Raw genomic sequence first — 20,008 nt, 5'->3', positions numbered from 1 at the left:
GATAAACAAAGCCTTTTACATATCAAATTACCATTAGCCGTTAGTGACTATTCAGGTTTCAACAATAGGGTAGAGAGCTCAAGCGTTCACAACCTGAGAGACTGCTGATATCTGCCGTAGCAAGAACAGTGCTTCGCTCAATCTAAAATTGGATCGGAATCACGAGCCACTGCGAAGATGCGCCGAGAAACTCAGTGGATTGTGTGTGTGAGAGTAAAGCCAGTACTCATTTTAATTAATGTTTTCAGGACTCGATCGTCTCAGAGGAGTCCCGGGACGATGGGAGCCCCCGGAGAGCAACACCGACAGGTTGTGCGTCGAAGTCGGCAATGGAGCTTACATTGAAGTATCACATCCAGCGCCACAAGGAGATCAAACGTATGTACTATTTACTCATACTATATTGTGGTAATAGAGTATTTGCATTCCCGATCCTGCAGACAGAATGGAAAGCAGTCGACGTCGCCCCAAACACGTCATTTCGGTTCGACCCGATCCACTAACGGTGCTTTTAGGTACCTCAAGCATCGGTCATCGTTCTCGTCGAACCCATCGCTTGCGACGAAGGGCTCGACGAGTAAATTAACCCTCAGACACAGCCCACAGTTTCTCGCCGGATCTTCTCAGTGGGTCGCGTTTCCGATCCGGCGGTAGATTCGCGAAGCACGGCTCTTGCTAGGGTTCGTGTTGAGCCCCATGAGCTCACTTACTAGTTAAGGCGATGCTGATATAGCCTCTCAAGGCTATCAGCTTAGGTAGAAAAAAAAAGAGTATTTGACGCTTTTTAACGTTTATGTAAGTTTGTTTATGTAATAAAACTAAAACTCACCGAATATTATATATTTTGTTTGTAATTGGCTGTACAAGCCAATTGTCCTTTTTTTGTATTTAATGTGTCGCATTGTTTATTTTGTTGGTGTACAATAGAATATTCTCTTTTTTTCTCTCTCTCTCTCTCTCTTGATTATCTCTGTCTCTCTCTCTATGTAATCAATCATTCTAGATTAGACGTTCTGCTCTGAGAATATCGATATTGGTGTGCCGCTGTTGACAACATAGTTTTTGCACAAGCGAAAAAATATACTTTTTATATTTAATTTCAATCAACGTCAAAATTCACAAACTAAAGTAAAAATAAAGTAAAATTTTGTATCAATTCCGAAAATCATACCTCAAAATACTGAATGAATATCATCAATCCATGATTTCGAGCAAAGGAAGTGTCTCTAAAGAGCACAGATTTTATAAAAAAAAATCTGAAAATGCTATTCTACCGCTTAAAATAAAAACAATCCTTGGTTATGTATGTCTGAGATACATACCGGACTCGAAGAAATAAACCCAGATTTCGAATGCCAAATATCTTTCACAAATATCGGAGATCGCGTCCCAATTCCGTAGTATCAAACGTCACTAACACGGGCCCAAGGATGTTTTCAGGGCCCTACCCACTTAACGACTCCCCTGCAGTCTTCGCCCAAGCGTCCGATCTCCTCCGAGGTCGGAACCCGGATGTGGTAAGGGGGTTACCGCTATCAACACTACAACCAGACGGCGCGGCTCATCCCAAGGACCCCCGGTCGACGGAGCCTTCGAGGCGAATCGAAGGCTCTGAAACGACGGCCGTCGACGGTACGGCAGCCCGTCAGGCCGCCCAGACGGTGCCGCAGGTGTCCCGGAATACCCCGCTGACGTCACTGACACTATTTTTTTTTCTACTTTAAATACTGGATGAAAGGTTTATTTGAGGCCTATAAAATCAAAGGCAGCTAAACGCCTTAAAATGTAGTAAAATGGATTAACTATGGCGCCATCTTGTTTAGTTAGTTGGACCCGCTTTAGTATTTTCATGTTATAAGAAATGCAGCTAAATTTCTAGCCAATTCAGGTCAAAAATTTTACTTTTACTTTGTACACAAATATAAACGAAGTTTAATCATTTAAAATTCAGATTATTACTAATATTCTCATTCTTTATAAATCTGCTTTAAAATAAAGAATATCGTAGCTACCCGAACAAAGTTATTTCAGTTTCTCAAACCGGGAGTGTTGCTAACACTGGCCCTAGCAAGAGCAGTACTTCGATGGATCAGGAGGATCCGTAATGACGTGTTTAGGGCCGATTTTTGTAGTTTACCTGAATATTTGACAGAATTGGATTTAGCTGCTTTGATTTTATAGGCCTCATTTGGTTTGTTCAGTGACACGCGGGACGGGTTGCGCGTGACGTGCGCGCCCGTGGCGGGCGGGCGCGTGGTATCGGCGGCGGGCGAGGGGCGGGCCGCCTTCGCCGCCCACACGCGCGCGCTCGCCTACGACTGCGAGCTCGACGCCGTGCTCGACAGCGTCGTCGGCAACTGCAAGGACTGCTTCATATCGCTGCGAGGTCAGTTGTCATTCTCATTATTCAGCACCAATCAGTGCGCTCAGTGCAAGTTTTTAACGTTCTCGATAGCGACAGCGCCCCTAGTGGCAAACGTAGGTAAACGTTCCAACTCCATAAAATTTGAGTTAACTTTTACGCTATCGATAACATTAAAAAACTCGTACTAAGCACATTGATATCTTCCGTTACATCTATTTGTTTCTTGAAAATAAGTTTGTATATCTGATACAGTTAAGAGATAAATTGGTACGTAATAAATTTAAAAGACGTTGTTTATTTATGATTAATACACTAAACTTTATTAAATACTAGCTTTTGCCCGCGACTTCGTTCGCGTGGAATAGTTACTTTGGCATAACGCTAAATTTTACCTCCCACTTCATTTACGTAAAAAGTGAAAATATTTTTGAATTATAGAATATTAAGGAGCTATTTAAACCCCTATTTTGAAACATTCTTTATTGGTACTCCACTTGTATTGTCTTACCGTTAGCCTATAGCCTTCCTGAATAAATGAGCTATGTAACACTGAAAGAATTTTTCAAATCGGACCAGTAGTTCCTGAGATTAGCGCGTTCAATCAAACAAACTCTTCAGCTTTAAAATATTAGTATAGACAATACGTCAATGACGTCTTGTGGCGTTCCATTCTAGAAGGCCTTGGTCATAATTGACTGAAACGGATTACTATAATTGCAATTTAAATTAATTGATATTTATGTATTTCAGGTATATCGGACTATCGCGACGGCACCCGTGGGAAGGACTGGCAGCCCCACGCTGCACTATGCGCTGCTGCAGTCATGAAAGCCATAATCTGCGCAATAGACCCACCTCCTTCTGAATAATTTTCTTATCAAACGACTAGAAATCACAAAATGAATTACCACACAATATCTTACGCTATATTCTAAATAACGTGTTCAAAGTTATTCTCAAGATATAGATGAAAGAAATCTTAAACTTATTTAAAATTAACTCGTTATTAAATACATACCTTCAACAATTATTTATTTACAATTTTCAGTCTTATGTTAAATATTTTAGAACACAGATAACAAAAAAATGTGCTTGATACAGATTTACTAAAGCCACCTCTATAACAACAAATGTTTCTTTGTAAATTTGTTCTCTAGGCATTTCTAAATTGTTGATGTGATTTTAAGTGAAATTGAATATATATTTTTTTTTTTATTGCATATACGAGTGGACGAGCTCACAGCCCACCTGATGTTAAGTGGTTACTGGAACCCATAGACATCTACAACGTAAATGCGCCACCCACCTTGAGATATAAGTTCTAAGGTCTCAGTATAGTTACAATATATGATAGGTAGTTCAGAGATTTGTTATAGTACCATCAGGGTACAACAGGTGGCGCACGGGTAGTTTCAACAGATGATAGATCACTGCCAAGGGAGTTTCAGTTGGGTTTAATAATTGAAGGTTCTTAATTACAATTGTATTGTGTGGTCAATATATTTACGTGAATGCTTTATAGCACAGCACACTATAGCACTGAAACTTGACATTGATATGATAAGTTGATAAAAATAATTAATTTAAAACATATATGGAAGTACAAGTATGGAGAAACTATAGTTGCCTTGGATGTCTGCCATAAGATGAATCACATCAAGTGATAATAATAAGCTAAAATATATATCCTGATGTCATAGATAAAATATATTTACTAGATGTACATGTTTACTATAATATTTACATGCAGATTATAGGCAGACTTGTTGAGATTTTTTTGTAAAAGAAACAGAGAAAAATACTGGTGATTTACCAACAGATTGCTGTTCCAATCCATTCAACTAATTTTACGCTCAAAAGTAATGTCTTCCTGTTCTAATTTCTTTAGATCGGCAAAGAAAGTTCACGATGAAATTGATATTATGTAACTTTTACAAATTAAGATTGCAATGTCATTCCATTTAATGATATTTAAACAATAATTTATCAGCCCGAGCTTAGAAAGTATCTTAGGTTAATAAATTTAGAACTAACCTATTTATATTGTACTAACTGCCATAGACGGCCTATTTATAATATGAAATGTTTAAAATCTGTTATGAAAAAAACCAAAGTATGGACTTTTGATGTTTTATTGAACATCAAGTCTAGTCGCCTCTATTGTGAAACATTGTTAAAATATTTATTACAACCTACTTGGTGGAACATTGTATTTTTAAAATTAATATGTTTATAGATTGTTGACAAAAAAAACTTCATATAATATCAAGTTATTATTGTACCTACCAACATATTATAGACAAATATTAACCTAAAAGGATGTATGTAAAATTGTTATTTTATTTAATCATTAGAATAATAATATATTGCATAAATTTAATACAGAAAATTTAATTTTTTAAATTTTCTTTGCCACTAACTTTAATTTCTAGTATTGTTTATTTAGTGTTTACTGTATTTGCGCACAAATAAAGTTTACATATTAATCAAGTATGATTTTCTTTCAATTTGAATTTTTTTGTTAAAGAACTTAGAACAGTCCCTGTACATGATAATATATATTAGTTCCTTTTTTTAATCAGGGCCTAATCAAGGTCTTACACGTCATCTGGTCCAAAAGTAAGTTTTCCCGAACAGTATTAACAAATAAAAAATAAGGGTTGATCGTAGAGGGGTGAAAATTTAGGGTTGTATGTATTTTTGTATGCTGTATCATAAAAAAAATTGTCTAAAAAATAAATATTTTTTTTTAGATAAGTCATAGAGCAAAAAACACAATCTTTTTTATTTTATTATTATATTTAACAAACATTACTAAATATTCTAATACTACTCTGAAGAAAAACAAACAAGGATATTTGTCAGTAAGTTTTATTACTTATTACCTTACTAGCTTAATAAATTCATAATATCAAATAGTTAATTCATTTTTCATTTCACTGCTCTCCAAAGTCCCAAATTGGTATTACTTTTATCAGGTCCAATTATGTTTTTGGTATTCATTCTGAAATTTTAAATGCATAATTAGCCTATTACTCAATTTATTAACAATAAATTACTCCCCCACCAACAAACCTTGTTGGTGGAAACAAATTTGCAATTATTTAACATACAATTTTGAACACAACACATATATTTCCCATTAGCAACACAAATACTATTATGCTACAATTGCTAATCCTGTTGTTTTCTCTTAAAAAACATTCTACAGATAGTAGTGCTTTAATTTCTTTATCAAGCCAAACAGTTTTATGTGATATATCTAGGGTTAGAGTACCTATAAAGTAGTACAAGATGTAAATATTAGACATTCATTTCATTAGTACACAAATTCTCATATCCTAACATGCTAACTGTTCAAGCTGCTATCTCTTGCCAAAACACAACTTTCAAATACCAAAGTGCAAAAGTAACACATAAATTAACAATAAACAATAAAAATGCTTATGCAATATGAATTTCTAAACGTGAAAACATACGTGAAATTAATTATTATTGTTAAACAGATTATTTGCAATTTTTTTTTTGATAGCGGCATTGCATGGATGTCTTCCAGCTTCACCAAGATAAGGCAGGCCAGGTTGGACTTAGGCAGGAGGGGCAAGATTTGGAGATCAGTCAGGAGTAGGTTGATCCCCAGGAGCTTACCTACCAAATTGCAGCAATAAGTTATGGTCTGATTTTGTGCCAATGAAGCATCATTTGCAGGAAGAATTGCTTTCATTCAAAGAAAACAGCAGCTCAAGTGCATTGAGAAAATGTGAATGAAGCAACATGGCATTGATTGGTTCCGTCGCTCCACAGATGCGAAAGATGAAAACCTATTGTTCGATGAGGATTCATATCAAACATAAGATCAGCTTGTTTCGATATTAAGGGTTGCAAGCCAAGATTGGGCATATCCACTAGTGGGTAACACTTGATTCCCTTTAGAAGTGAAGCCAAATGATGTTGAACATTGTCTTTTCATCTGTGAACGACTACTCCAACAGTACAAAAGAAAGGGTTTTGCAATGATGAAACACACGGGGAGGAAAAGGACTAATGATAGACTCCCCGTTAATGTTTCTACATCATTGCCACTGCCAAATATTCAGCTTACGAAGGTTATACTGTGTATTTGGTGCAATCAGGTTGGCATTATATATTAAGAGCTGTGGAGCTGAACAAAACCTCCACTGAAGAATGATATAGAATATAATTAATGCAGTGAAGCTTAATGCAATGCTTACACTGCATGAAAAATGCCCACAAAATGAGCAGAGACACAAGAAAGTGATGCTCCTGCATGATAATATTAAGCTCCACAGTCCCAAATATTTTGCTGTTCGATTATTCTTTGTTCCATTTGATGGTATCTACTTGGCTGGTTGTTCCATTCATATACAGATATCAAACAATAGCTTAGTTTCATTCATAGATAATCTCAAAAATGACACTTCTATTTACCAAGGAGGTATTTGAACTTTGCCACAAAGATGAGAAAAATTGTGGCTAGTAATAGAAAATACTTTCATGATTCATTTGTGAGATTTTTTTTTAATAAAAATGCATATTCATTAAGAAAAATAGAATTTAGTTTTCACAATCAGATTCACATGCTACAATTTGGGCAAATACTACTTAACAGAACATTCTATAATATCGTTTGCACAAGGTCTTCTAACTCTATTACTATAATGATAACCTTATTGTTTATAATACACTGGTGATCACAATAAAATTTAAAAAAGTAGGTACTAAATATTATATATTTGATAGTAAATAAATATTATATTATATAGTATAATTTACCATACATTTAAAGTAATCAAAACAAATTACAGATACATCTACATTCAGGATCTTATTAAATTTACAACCATTCATGACATTAGTGTTGTTGTGAATGTGCAAACACAAAAGCAGTGTTATAATTAAATATATGTTACTTGCATCAATCAGTCTAGAAGCATGGCGTCGGTTGTATGGCCACAGTATGGTTACTGTTGGTCCTCTATAATTTCAAAACATTTCAATACAAACATTAATAATCACACTTTAGATGAAACATCTCAAACTGAAACACTACAATGATAGTAATATAGAATTGGATTTTTTAATGGGAATAAATTCACTCAAATTTTACAATCAAATGTACAACTCACCAACATATTTTACTTCATCAAAAGCTTTTCTAGCTTTCTTAAGTTCCTCATTCATTGTAAGAAGGTCTTTAACACGTGCATACTTTCGTGCATCTTTACGAACTAAGAAAATTATGTCTTCTACTTGGACTCTTCCTGTTCTACCAACTTCCATTGCCCTGTTATATATATTTTTAGTATTGTACTATTTAAATCTAGGATTGCATGAGTTCATGAGTCCACCTGGTGTGATGTGGTATACGGAGTGAAACACAAACATGAATATAAAGAAGAATAAAAATATTGAAGTTTTCTCAAGACACAAAAAAGTTTTTTTTTTATCTTACCTATGTGTTGTTTCTGTTATAAATTCAATAACTAAGTCTTCTAAAAAATCGACACTTTCAGTATACGGGTTTTGATCATCACCAAATCCATACATCATACATCTCAATTCCTTACTAAAAAGTCTTTTACGACCAGATGTAGTTCCACCTAACTGTTGCTCTTCTTCTTCATCAAACTACAAAGCAATACTTTTATGTACACAAAAGAACAAAAAAATAAACAAGCAACGGAAAATCAATAGTTTTACCTGGTCAAAGTTATCTTGCGAATCAGGAGTGGGAGTGGCCATGATATTGATTTACTAAAGTTTTTTTGTAAAACTTAAAACGTTTATTTGTAGAAATTTTACATAAATAAATAGTCAGTAGTGGTAGTAGTTTTGTTGTGGATTTTAAAACAAACGAGTTAAAGTAAAACAATGAACATCTTTTATTTTATGGAGAATGACATTGACATAGAGTTTTTTTAAGGGATTTTATGACCTGGTAACTGAGACCTTTAAGTCATGAAACAAAATGAAAAAAATGCTCTAGCAAAATATGCTAATATATATGATTTGCTAGTGGAGCCATGTGGCATTTTCAATAGCCAAGAGCGCCCATATCTTGCTGCATCTCCTGATGGTGTGTTGGGCGAAGAAGCTATAATTGAAGTGAAATGTCCATACGCTAGCAGAAAACATGAAATAAATATATCAACGGTGCCTTACTTAGAACGATGTAACGGGATATTGTCTCTAAAAAATCCTGCCCATACTATTATCAAATCCAAGGACAGTTATACTGCTCAGGCAAAACATACTGCAACTTGGTCATTTACACCTACAAGGACATCAAAGTGATTTATGTTGAAAAAGACAATAATTTTATAAATAATATGTTAAATAAATTAGATATCTTTTATGAAAATATTTTCAAAGAAGCATTGTATAAAAAATATCTGTATTATAACTATACACACTTGTCGAAATAAAAAATCAGGAATATTTTTAATTATTTTTATTGACAATTCCTTCTCTAAAGTTACATAAGTAACTTCTCTACTTTTTGTTTCTTCAGAAACTGGTTTCATATTCCATGAAAATATAGATGGTACAGCACCTTTCTTCAGATATTTATGTTAATGTTTGACACCTGCAACACAAAGAATAACATTTAAATATACTATCACAAGGAAAGCTGACCATAGTTTCAAAATATTTGTTATTGCAATGGATGCAGCGATTTAGATAGAACTTTCAATAGTAACAGCTGATAATGAACAACAGCTCATGAGGAATGTGTTTCCTCCAGTCTGATTTTGTGTTTGTTATAAGGTTCCTTACAGCATGAATCTACTTATTATTATTGGATTTTTTTAATAAGAGAACAATGATGTGTGCTACACCTAGTCATGCATTATATATATTTGACAGAAAGAAGCATACCTGTGTATTTACTAATGTTTTCATAGTCAGATTCCACAAAGTGTTTACGACATAACCTCGAACTTTCTGTATGAATACTTTTTTCGCGTCAAATGGCCTTTAACCACAGTCTTCCAATTTTCTTGTCCTTCGGGAATTGATGTACTCCAATTTCTGAGCATATTGGTACAAAACAACGCGTCATTGTGCTTAAAATAATTTTTAATCAAAAATTCCAATACAAATATTGAATGTTATGGGAACAATGCACACCAGCGCCACTTTGACAGTTGCCAACCCCATTGTGACGTCTACCTTGACGATTTTTCTAATATTTATGGAAACTTTAAACAATTTTAACTCGTAAACCGTGAGCCGTGAGTTAAGCCGGTCATAATGAATCCAATGACGTGAGTAAGACATTTTACTAGTTTCATTAATTTACTGCACCATGTTTAAAATGTGGGGTTCCGTTTGAAATTGAACACAAGTGATATTATGAAGATGAGTGATGTGAGGAAAAACAAACGAAACTTTTTGCTGTTGTCATTTTATTCAGTCCTCATTATAATCTAATGGATCAGACACCTAGTGTACTTCTATTGAACTACATATTATTATATGAATTTTCAAACCTTGCAGGAATTTTCAAATTTTTCTAAGGAAATCCATATTAACACATATTCATGAATGTTTTTCACAATGAAGGAATAACATCATGTAATGAAAATCATATCCACAAACTTGAGGTGTGGTTTTGTCAGACTGTACATGTAGGTTCCACAACCATGGGTATTTTTACTGCGAAGCTAGCTCTAGTTGAAAGGGTACATCAGTTGTTTTACTAAAAACTGAAGCCATGATTGAGATAGTCGACTCACTGTTCTCATCACAATGAGACAACAACTTAACACCAGTTGGGCTAGCTATGCTGATGTCCATGAGCAATGGTAACCACTTGCCATCAGATGGGTTATATGCTGTCGGTCTACAAAGGCAATAAAAAAAACTTTCATTTGTTAATCAGCAAATAATATATAAAAAAATTGGCCATATTCCATTGAGTGTTTAATTTTTTACAGAAATGTGAAGAATGTTTTAAAGCTTAGTGAACATGAATTAGGAAGCAGCTCAAAAACTTCTTGGCATGATCAATATAAGGACAGTGCATGGATATTTGTTGGTGGACTTCCATATGATTTGACTGAAGGAGATGTTATATGTGTATTTTCTCAGTAAGGTTTTTCACATTCATTATTACTTGCTGAAATAAAATATATATTTTTTATAGGGAGCTAGTTAATTATGTTTCTTAGATATATAGATATTCAGATATTGCATGAAGCCAATGGACATTTGTCAGTCACTGACCTAGATCTGAGTGTAATAATCATTCTACCAACAGCTATTACTAAGTAATGATCAATTTTTTATTTTATGAAAGGTATGGTGAAATTGTAAATATAAACATGGTAAGAGATAAAACAACTGGGAAACCAAAAGGATTTGCATTTTTGTGCTATGAGGATCAGAGATCAACAATTTTAGCAGTTGACAATCTGAATAGTATTAAGGTAAATATTAAAAGAGAGAATACTACTAAAAAAGAAAGTGAAAAACAGTTTATTATTATGGTGCATCATATGCATTTTATTTTTGTAGTTATGTAGACGTCATGCCCTAAAGGATAAGACATCCTGTGCATTCGTATATAGCAATGCAACAGTGTTCGAATCCTGCAGGCGGGTACCAATTTTTCTAATGAAATACGTACATAACAATTGTTTACGATTGACTTCCACGGTGAAGGAATAACATCGTGTAATAAAAATCAAACCTGCAAAATTATAATTTGCGTAATTACTGGTGGTAGGACCTCTTGTGAGTCCGCACGGGTAGGTACCACCGCCCCGCCTATTTCTGCCGTGAAGCAGTAATGCGTTTCGGTTTGAAGGGTGGGCCAGCCGTTGTAACTATACTGAGACCTTAGAACTTATACCTCAAGGTGTGTGGCGCATTTACGTTGTAGATGTCTATGGGTTCCAGTAACCACTTAACACCCGGTGGGCTGTGAGCTCGTCCACACATCTAGGCAATAAAAAAAATTAAAAAAGTAAAAAAATATTAATTGTTTTGCTATAGATTCTTGGGCGTACATTACGTGTTGATCATTGTGAACAGTATAAGGTTCCAAATGCAGACATGAGCAAAATTGATGAAGTCACAGCTGCAATAAGGATGGAAGGATGTGCTCCAGTTGCCCCAAAAATTGAAATCGTGAAAAAGGTAATAAATACTATAAATCATCACTAATATGCAAAGAAAACACACACACGCACACACGCACACACACACACACACACACACACACACACACACACCACACACACACCACACACACAGAGACACACTTCTGTAATTTTTCTTCGTTTCTCATGCTCTAATCTAGCAAGTTATTCTAATCATCTGTTATTAATTTCCATGATATTGGAATGAACTCACTTCCCATGCCTTACGAGGGGCTCAGAAAAGTGACAGACTATATTGTCATTTGGTGACCATATTGTCTACAATACTGTTGTCTTCGGATTTATGCCTGTTTTTCTTTTGCAGGAAAATGTAAAAGAAGGGAAAGTAAAGAAAAAGAAAAGCAAAGAGAAAAAGAGCAAAAAAAAGAAGAAAAAAATTAAAGGTTCAGGCACTACTTCTAGTGAATGAAAATGTAGAGCGTTCTTTTGATTTAGCTTTTTTATTATAAAATAAACTGGATCGCAAACTGGACGCAAATCATGATTCCTATGGTTTCTGTTGAATTTAAAACAATATATGCAATGAAAAGGTAATCATATAATTTTTCTTGTTTTATGTCTTGTGAGTAAACAAGGAATATAAAACACTTATAATACATTCTTACAGTTTATTATTTCCAAGATTTTCCTCAAAATGTATAATATTATGAAAAACTTTACAGAATAAAATTAAATATAGTAAAATCACAGGGTGGGTTAAAGCTCTACATACATACAATCTATGATTAATACTTTATGACATGGGAAGCCTTCATTTACTGTTTGTTACTGTGTGTAGGTAAGTCTCTATTTTAACACAGACCAATAATACGAATATCGATAACATATCCACACTTTGACGTTCATGAGACTTCTCATATAAAACTAGATGCAGTGAGACAAATGGATATTTCCACAAAGAGATCAATAAATTATTATTTAATAAGTGAAAAAAAAACCTCACAAATAACTACATCGATTGACACAACAGATATCTTTAAAATTTGATGCCATAATAAAAATTTACCTTTAAACATTTTAAATTTCATCCATTTTATACCTATTATGTTGACAGCTTATATCTAAAGAAAATTGGAATATAGGTTCTATTCTTAAGCTGTTGTACATAAATTTATAAAAAAATCCGATACACTATGGGGGCTTTTAGTATTCAAAATGTGAATTGATTATATATATTTTGTCTTTATTACAAAAACAGGCTGATAACATTAAAAATTATTTAAAAATTTTATTTACAAACGTATCATCAATTTTTTATTCACATATTGGGTACATATCCAATATTTTTGACTTTGTTATATTACAAAAACAAATACATTTTGAAACCTTGGATTATTTACCTTTTAATTGATACAAGGGCTTGTTAACAGTAATTTTTCTTGAACAGATAACTGTGGCAGATACAAACATGTACTGATTAGCTACTTGTGTTCAGTTATTCTTTACAAAAATGACTACTATTTTTAACACATTAATAACCTATCTGGCAAAAAAAGTCCTTATTTTGTAGGTGTACTATATTTACTAAAAGACTTAAAATGTAGGAATTTATTATTTTTGGCAGTCTTGGTACGTTGTTGCTTGCCACTGAATATGTGGTTTGTATTAATGAACGTTCCTATCAATCCTAATTAACTGTATAATAGACAAAAGTATTCTCTAAAGAGACTTGGTTGTCTAGCACTACATAGGTTTATTCTTATTTGTTAATTATAAAAACTTTAATTTAAGTATTTAAGATCTCATTTAATTTTTGATAAATGGCATCATTTGAAAATGCAATGATACCATCCAAATTACCATTATCTTTAGTAGAAGCTGTTAGAGGTGTGTTGTATGTTATAGGAGTGCGGTTGTTGTAAGTTAGAATTTCACCACCCTTGGCTTTGAGGATAGCGTGACCAGCACATGTGTCCCAACGAAATATTGTTGGCTTTGATACAATGTATGCTGATACTTCTCCTGTAATTCATTTATAAATATTAACACATTCTGTTTTAAGAAATACAGTAATTCCCCTTATAACATGGGGATTTCACAGTTATGCTATTTCTGTACTGTGAAATTTATAATGATTTGTACAATTCATAATTAATTTCTTGTATCTTTGCACATTGTGTCAATTGTGTTGTTATAAAATTACTTACACTTTATGTGAAAATACTCATACAATGGATTTCCTATAAAGCGGAACCAATCTATCATGAATCTGTCATATAGAGTGAGATTACTGTATATGAAATATGTTAAACTTGTAGAAGCTTTGGCAGCTTAATTGTTAAGATCCAGAGTTTTTGCACAGCTATTATTATAAAACATACCTAGGGCAGTGGAAGCTATCACCAAATACATCATAAATTATTTATCTGTTATGTGGACCATACATACCTAAGGCAACTTTTAGGAGTTTATTACCCGCTCCTGGCAGTATTTTAACTTCCCAATCAGCCTTATTAAATTTCTCAACAATTTCAATATTTTCTGATGCACTTATTAGCAATGTATTAGGAGGAGAGTGAAAATTCATATCGTAAGTTCCTCCCCATCTTTTGTAATCATTGTAACTAATACCCCAGATAATGTTGCCTTGGCCTCTGAGAAAATGAATAATTTTTGTTATTTTTAGTAGATACATAATTCAGGAAAGCTTCTCTAAGTAATTAAATGTAAACTTACTCATTAGCAAAAGGTTGGTTAATTACTCCTATAATAGGTTCTCCTGTAGATATAAGATATGCTCCAATAAGAACTGTGACACATATTAAACCTTTTCCGGGTTCAGCTTCACCTCTGACCCCAGCGATAAATTCAAATGTTGCATCTAAAATTCATAATAATTACATATAATAAGCTCCAATTGCCAACTGGAAATGTTTTGACTTGCTGTTGCCAGCCAGAAGAGCCAAAGTCATCCCTACTAAAGCTAGGGTTTATCAATACATATATAATAAAAGGGTAAAATTCAGATTATTTGTACTTTCAAAAATTTTTATATAAATAGGAAGGGGCTATTGAGAGTAATGTTACAAAAGCAATTTTTTGAATTATTTATTTTGAAATGTTAACTCACCTTCAAACTTGAAATCTCAATTGTACCTAAGTAATGTACAAGTGTAATGTCATTGTTTATATTAATTTAATTAACTATTCAGTTTAGCTGATTAGCAATTAATCTGGTTAAAATGCATCATTTTGAGAAGTTTCTATAAAATATTGGTGGTAGTTATTTGTACTGTACTGGTGGTAGGACCTCTTGTGAGTCCGCACGGGTACATACCACCACTCTGTGTATTTCTGCTGTGAAGCAGTAATGCATTTCGGTTTCGAAGGGCAGGGCAGCCCTTGTAACTATACTGAGACCTTAGAACTTATATCTCAAGGGTGGGTGGCGCATTTACGTTGTAGATGTCTATGGGCTCCAGTAACCACTTAACACCAGGTGGGCTGTGAGCTCGTTCACCAATCGAAACATAAAAAAAAAATCTATTTAGTTTATGATGATTTTAAAAAAAAAATCTTTCACCTGCAAAAGCATCACTTATTAACATTAGATTAAGAAAATCTATTACCAATTGGATCAATCCATATCCCTATATCTGACAATGGTAAGTCTGGTAAATCTTGAGGTAAATCTTTACAAGTGACAATATTTTTGCTGTATGCTGCAGCTGCCATTATTTTCGCTGCAGACGGTGGTATTAGTTGACTTAATAGTTCAACAGTGTGATCAAAGTTTTTCAAAACAATCACTTGTCCATTAATCTCTGAACTTTCTTCACCTCTAACCTGGTTTTTTAGTTCTGGGAAAGCCTTCTCAATATTTGCTTTTATTGTTTCTTGTACTAGAACATCTGCAACGGTCTTGTAATCCTTATTAAAACGAATATTGGATTCAGAAATATCTTTTTCAGCAACCAATAATGCGTCTTTTTGTGTATTGCTCACACATGACCTAGCGATCCGAGCAGCTTTTTCTGAGGCTAATATCAATGTTGCTAATAAATTCACCATTTCGAATTCAGATTAGTCAAATTAATATGCAGCAGTATATAACATTCGAAGACCACGCAAGCAGTGTAGATGGAGACCCACCACTAAAACGTAAGAGAATATCGTATTATTTGCGGTGCGCACATTTAATGAAATGGAGAGAATCGTAACAATGTTAAACGTTTATTTAAATTACTGGATTAACTGACAAATTAATTTATATACGTGTTTTAGCAGGTATTTTTTTCAATATCTTAAAACTACCTAGGTACCTACTACCTATCAATATAAAAGTAGTTTCAAATTGTTACTCACAGGTTCACACTTTCACAGATTCATAAATTACACACTATTAAATAAGAAATTAATTAAATTAGTAATCAGATCATTAAATTGTTGGAATATTTGTTAAGAATAGTTTGTAACAATACTCTATAAGGGTGATACCGATATATTAGTATTCACTAAGATATTCGTAATACAGCTTGTATTCGTGTATCGGTAGTCCGTCGAATTCTGATACCTATGCTAATATTCCGTATTCACTTATTCATAATATTAGTCAACTCATATCGGTCGGGTTGTATCTATCCACAGAACACTGTTAATACTTCTAGCGAAGTATCTATCACACGAAAATATACTGGCATACGCCGTACGTGTCTCGCGGATATCTGTATCACATTCATATCAATAGTGCATGCGCTAAGAGTAAGTGAGATAATCTACATGTTTATATACTGAGCAATGAAAATAAGTACATTTCGCTATGAGTTTAACGACTATTTTGTATTGCACTTTTTACATGCCAAAGATGTTAGTGGAAATTTTCAAAAGCATTACTTTTTTATGTTTGAAGCTTCATTTCTTGATTCTACTAAAGATTCTACGCAAGACAAAATAGTGCATTTTCACATTTATTGCAATAAAATCGGTGACCTTTATTGTCATTATTTTAATTTTATTTTCTGTTTCCTTCGAACTAGTTGGTTTTAAAACGATGTTTTGAAAAACGAAAGTAGGTAGGTAGTTGACATTGTTTACCAATTTCATAAATTAAAATATTTTTACACAAAATGTAATACTGCCACAACTAAATTAAGTGTTTTTACGTAATAAATTGTGATGACAATATATTTTTGCGGTGGTATTTAATTATCTTCTAAGAACTTCTCAAAATACAAATTAAAGGTTTATTTTTGAATCGAAATGACTTTCTAACCAAACGGTTCATGGATTATAATATTATAACTGTTGTGTACTAGCCACCTCAGTACCATGTCAGAGGATTTTTTCGAAATCTGTAATATTCATTTCTGACCGATGTACCAGTCTTTCGGTAGAAAAAGTAAAAAAGCTGATGTTTTTATGCACCAATAAGAAATAAATAATATTACTACTTGTTGTTTATATTAATGTACAATGTTGACCAAATTCTGATTTAATAATAATATTCATATTAATGTACATAATATTACTTGTAAAATATTTAGTATGAAGTCAAATTCCTAGATACAATATTCTATTTATATTAATTTAATAACTAATTTATGTGTATTATCTATGATTATTAACTTATTTCACGAAACCGTACTAGGTTTAACTCGTTTACCCGTTTTATCGAAGTATATTAAGATATCAGGATATATTCACGTATTAGTTAAGATAATTTTTTTTCCTACCTATGCTGATAGCCTTGAGAGGCTATTTCAGCTTACCCTAGCTTGTGTAGGTGAGCTCACGGGGCTCAAACCGGAGAATTGCTAACACTGACCCTAGCAAGAGCAGTGCTTCGCAGAATCTACCACCGGGTCGGAAACGCGACCCACTGAGAAGATCCGGCGAGAAACTCAGTGGGCTGTGTCTGTGGGTTAATTCGCTCGTCGAGCCCTTCGTCGCAAGCGACGGGTTCGACGAGGACGGTGACCGGTGCTTGTAGTGCCTAAAAGCACCGTTAATGGATCAGGAGGATCCGCGATGACGTGCTTTAGGCGACGTCGACGGCTTACCATTCGGTCTACAGGGTCGGGTATGTAGTTTCCGGCGGCCACGACAAGAGGGTTCTCATGTCGTGCTGTCTTTTCAAAGTGGCGCAGCGATGCCGACTGTAGATACTTACTGACGGGGTCGAGCTCCAGGTCATCGTGGAGATCCACATTCCTCTGGAACCATGGTGCTCCGACCACTATCCTGCAGAATCGGGATTGTAGAACCTAAAGGGGTCTCAAGTTGGTGCGGGCCGCGTGAGCGAACACTACGCTTGCATACGTCATGACGGGGCGTATGCAAGTTTTGTAGAGAGTTACCTCGTTACGGAGGGACAGTTTGCTTCGTCTACAAAGCATTGGGTAGAGTCGTCCTAGTATAAACGCGGCGCGATCGCGTATCGTTTTTACGTGGGGACGGAAATTAAGGTATGATAATATTGCATCATGAATATATTCGTATTAGCTAATATTGACAAATATCGGTATTAACCCATCTTTAATACTCTATGGTACGTGTATAATCTATAGTGATCTTTATTGATTCACTTAAAAAAAAAAAACTCCATGATGGCTGAATAAAATTATTTATTTCGGCTTACTGGATTTGACCTCGTTTTCTTTGATTTTCGGATTTTTTATTTTTAATTATTTGTTCGTCGTTTGCTCGTTAATGTTCCAATGTAAAAATTGTTTGTCCGTCTTTTATTTATTTATAATTAATTAAACAAATGATCACCATTAAGTTGGCCTCTCTTACTAGATATCTTTATTTTTATCGCTCAGATTAATTAATTTTGATCAATTATCGTTTGTTCGACGACTAGTGGTGATTGTTCGAACATAAAAACAATTAAATTCCCAATTATTAATTATTTTATATCTAATCAGCAAACCATCACTTATCGTCTACATTGCGCATGCGCCGGTTTTGTCAGTCAGCTGGCAATGGCCGTATTTACTAGCGTTTTGTTAACAAGTGCGTTTATACATTGGTTTATACTGTCTAATTATTTCTTAAGTAGATAAAAAAAAATCGAAAACTTCAACAAAAAAATGTCAGTGAAGACGGCCAATTAGTCGTTAAAGTACATTTGCGCGGTTTTAATAAATTCAGTTATTTTTAATGATATTGAATATTAACAAGCTTATAGAAATTTCAGTGATTTCTAATTAATCTAAGAATATTTAGGAGTACAACTTTCGTGTTAAAATGATACTATTCATTACCATGCAATAGGAGATAGTTATGATACTTGTATTTTATAATAAAAATAATAATTCCTAAATTCGTTATGCAGTTCAAAATAAGTAAATGTAATGCACACAAAATTTGTTTTTGTTGAAATGATAATTATTTATAAGTTCAAGAAATATATTGCAGCGACATTTAGTAGAAATTCATTTAATATGGATGAATAAACTTAGTATATATTATTGCTACCGCCCGATTAGCCTGCTCATGTCTCTAGGCAAACTGTATGAGCGTCTGCTCTACAAACGCCTCAGAGACTTCGTCTCATCCAAGGGCATTCTCATCGATGAACAATTCGGATTCCGTACAAATCACTCATGCGTTCAACAGGTGCACCGCCTCACGGAGCACATTCTTGTAGGGCTTAATCGACCAAAACCATTATACACGGGAGCTCTCTTCTTCGATGTCGCAAAAGCGTTCGACAAAGTCTGGCACAACGGTTTGATTTTCAAACTATTCAACATGGGCGTGCCGGATAGTCTCGTGCTCATCATACGGGACTTCTTGTCGAACCGCTCTTTTCGATATCGAGTCGATGGAACCCGCTCCTTCCCGCGACCCCTCACAGCTGGAGTCCCGCAAGGCTCTGTCCTCTCCCCCCTCCTATTTAGCTTATTCGTCAACGATATTTCCTGGTCGCCGCCGACCCAGTTAGCTTTATTCGCCGACGACACGACTGTTTACTACTCCAGTAGAAACAAGTCCCTAATCGCGAAGAAGCTTCAGAGCTCAGCCCTAGCCCTAGGACAGTGGTTCGGAAAATGGCGCATAGACATCAACCCAGCGAAAAGTACTGCGGTGTTATTTCAGAGGGGAAGCTCCACACGGATTTCCTCCCGGATTAGGAGGAGGAATCTCACACCCCCGATTACTCTCTTTAGACAACCCGTACCCTGGGCCAGGAAGGTCAAGTACCTGGGCGTTACCCTCGACGCATCGATGACATTCCGCCCGCATATAAAATCAGTCCGTGACCGTGCCGCGTTTATTCTCGGTAGACTCTACCCCATGATCTGTAAGCGGAGTAAAATGTCCCTTCGGAACAAGGTGACACTTTACAAAACTTGCATAAGGCCCGTCATGACTTACGCGAGTGTGGTGTTCGCTCACGCGGCCCGCACACACATAGACACCCTCCAATCTCTACAATCCCGCTTTTGCAGGTTAGCCGTCGGAGCTCCGTGGTTCGTGAGGAACGTTGACCTACACGACGACCTGGGCC

General features: G+C 34.7%; 4 protein-coding genes and 1 long non-coding RNA gene across 7 annotated transcripts in view; 2 read left to right on the top strand and 3 right to left on the bottom strand.

Moving 5' to 3' along the window:
• Positions 1–4,858, top strand: part of LOC101745370 (uncharacterized) — a 31,429-nt gene extending 26,571 nt beyond the window's left edge. Inside the window, exons 11-13 of the mRNA XM_004923987.5 lie at positions 249–378; positions 2,202–2,386; positions 3,116–4,858. Of these exons, the coding sequence (XP_004924044.2) occupies positions 249–378; positions 2,202–2,386; positions 3,116–3,234 (434 nt within the window). The 3' untranslated portion in view covers positions 3,235–4,858. The remainder of the gene's footprint in view (positions 1–248; positions 379–2,201; positions 2,387–3,115) is intronic.
• A 362-nt stretch (positions 4,859–5,220) lies between these two features.
• On the bottom strand, positions 5,221–8,325 carry Taf13 (TBP-associated factor 13). 3 transcript variants are annotated; one of them, NM_001047051.1, is given in 5 exon segments: positions 5,221–5,369; positions 7,301–7,361; positions 7,513–7,670; positions 7,839–8,014; positions 8,087–8,256. In NM_001047051.1, coding segments are annotated over 4 exon segments (390 nt in total). In that variant the 5' UTR covers positions 8,129–8,256; the 3' UTR covers positions 5,221–5,369; positions 7,301–7,347.
• A 497-nt stretch (positions 8,326–8,822) lies between these two features.
• LOC119628886 (uncharacterized) lies at positions 8,823–9,404 on the bottom strand. Its single transcript, XR_005245012.2, has 2 exons — positions 9,266–9,404; positions 8,823–8,972 (listed from the first exon to the last, which is right to left on the bottom strand). It is a non-coding gene; the product is annotated as an uncharacterized LOC119628886 (long non-coding RNA).
• Rbmx2 (RNA binding motif protein X-linked 2) lies at positions 9,316–12,055 on the top strand (the record flags this gene model as incomplete). Its single annotated transcript, NM_001044173.1, is given in 5 exon segments — positions 9,316–9,654; positions 10,327–10,479; positions 10,689–10,818; positions 11,387–11,530; positions 11,858–12,055. Coding segments are annotated over 5 exon segments (546 nt in total). The 3' UTR covers positions 11,963–12,055.
• Positions 12,056–12,147: 92 nt separating this feature from the next.
• LOC101745603 (inositol polyphosphate 1-phosphatase) lies at positions 12,148–16,107 on the bottom strand. The gene is made up of 5 exons (XM_004923988.5): positions 15,859–16,107; positions 15,123–15,647; positions 14,230–14,374; positions 13,942–14,147; positions 12,148–13,515 (listed from the first exon to the last, which is right to left on the bottom strand). Exons 2-5 carry the CDS (start codon positions 15,562–15,564, stop codon positions 13,280–13,282), a joined length of 1,029 nt encoding a protein of 342 aa, XP_004924045.1. The 5' UTR covers positions 15,565–15,647; positions 15,859–16,107; the 3' UTR covers positions 12,148–13,279.
• Positions 16,108–20,008: the final 3,901 nt, after the last annotated feature.

Source organism: Bombyx mori, chromosome 9, assembly GCF_030269925.1.
Source record: "Bombyx mori chromosome 9, ASM3026992v2".
In the NCBI taxonomy this organism is placed as follows: domain Eukaryota; kingdom Metazoa; phylum Arthropoda; class Insecta; order Lepidoptera; family Bombycidae; genus Bombyx; species Bombyx mori.
The sequence above is the reverse complement of the archived record's forward strand: the minus strand, read 5'-3'. Positions and strand labels throughout refer to the sequence as shown.

Excerpts from the sequence above, each read along its gene's own strand:
- LOC101745603 (XM_004923988.5), bottom strand. The coding sequence starts at position 15,564 with ATGGTGAATTTATTAGCAACATTGATATTAGCCTCAGAAAAAGCTGCT. Across the intron at positions 14,375-15,122 it reads GATATGGATTGATCCAATTG|ATGCAACATTTGAATTTATC; the intron begins GTAATAGATTTT and ends TATGAATTTTAG. Across the intron at positions 14,148-14,229 it reads AACCAACCTTTTGCTAATGA|AGGCCAAGGCAACATTATCT; the intron begins GTAAGTTTACAT and ends TCATTTTCTCAG.
- Taf13 (XM_012688544.4), bottom strand. The coding sequence starts at position 8,128 with ATGGCCACTCCCACTCCTGATTCGCAAGATAACTTTGACCAG. Across the intron at positions 8,015-8,086 it reads CGCAAGATAACTTTGACCAG|TTTGATGAAGAAGAAGAGCA; the intron begins GTAAAACTATTG and ends ATTGCTTTGTAG. Across the intron at positions 7,671-7,838 it reads ATAACAGAAACAACACATAG|GGCAATGGAAGTTGGTAGAA; the intron begins GTAAGATAAAAA and ends TATATATAACAG.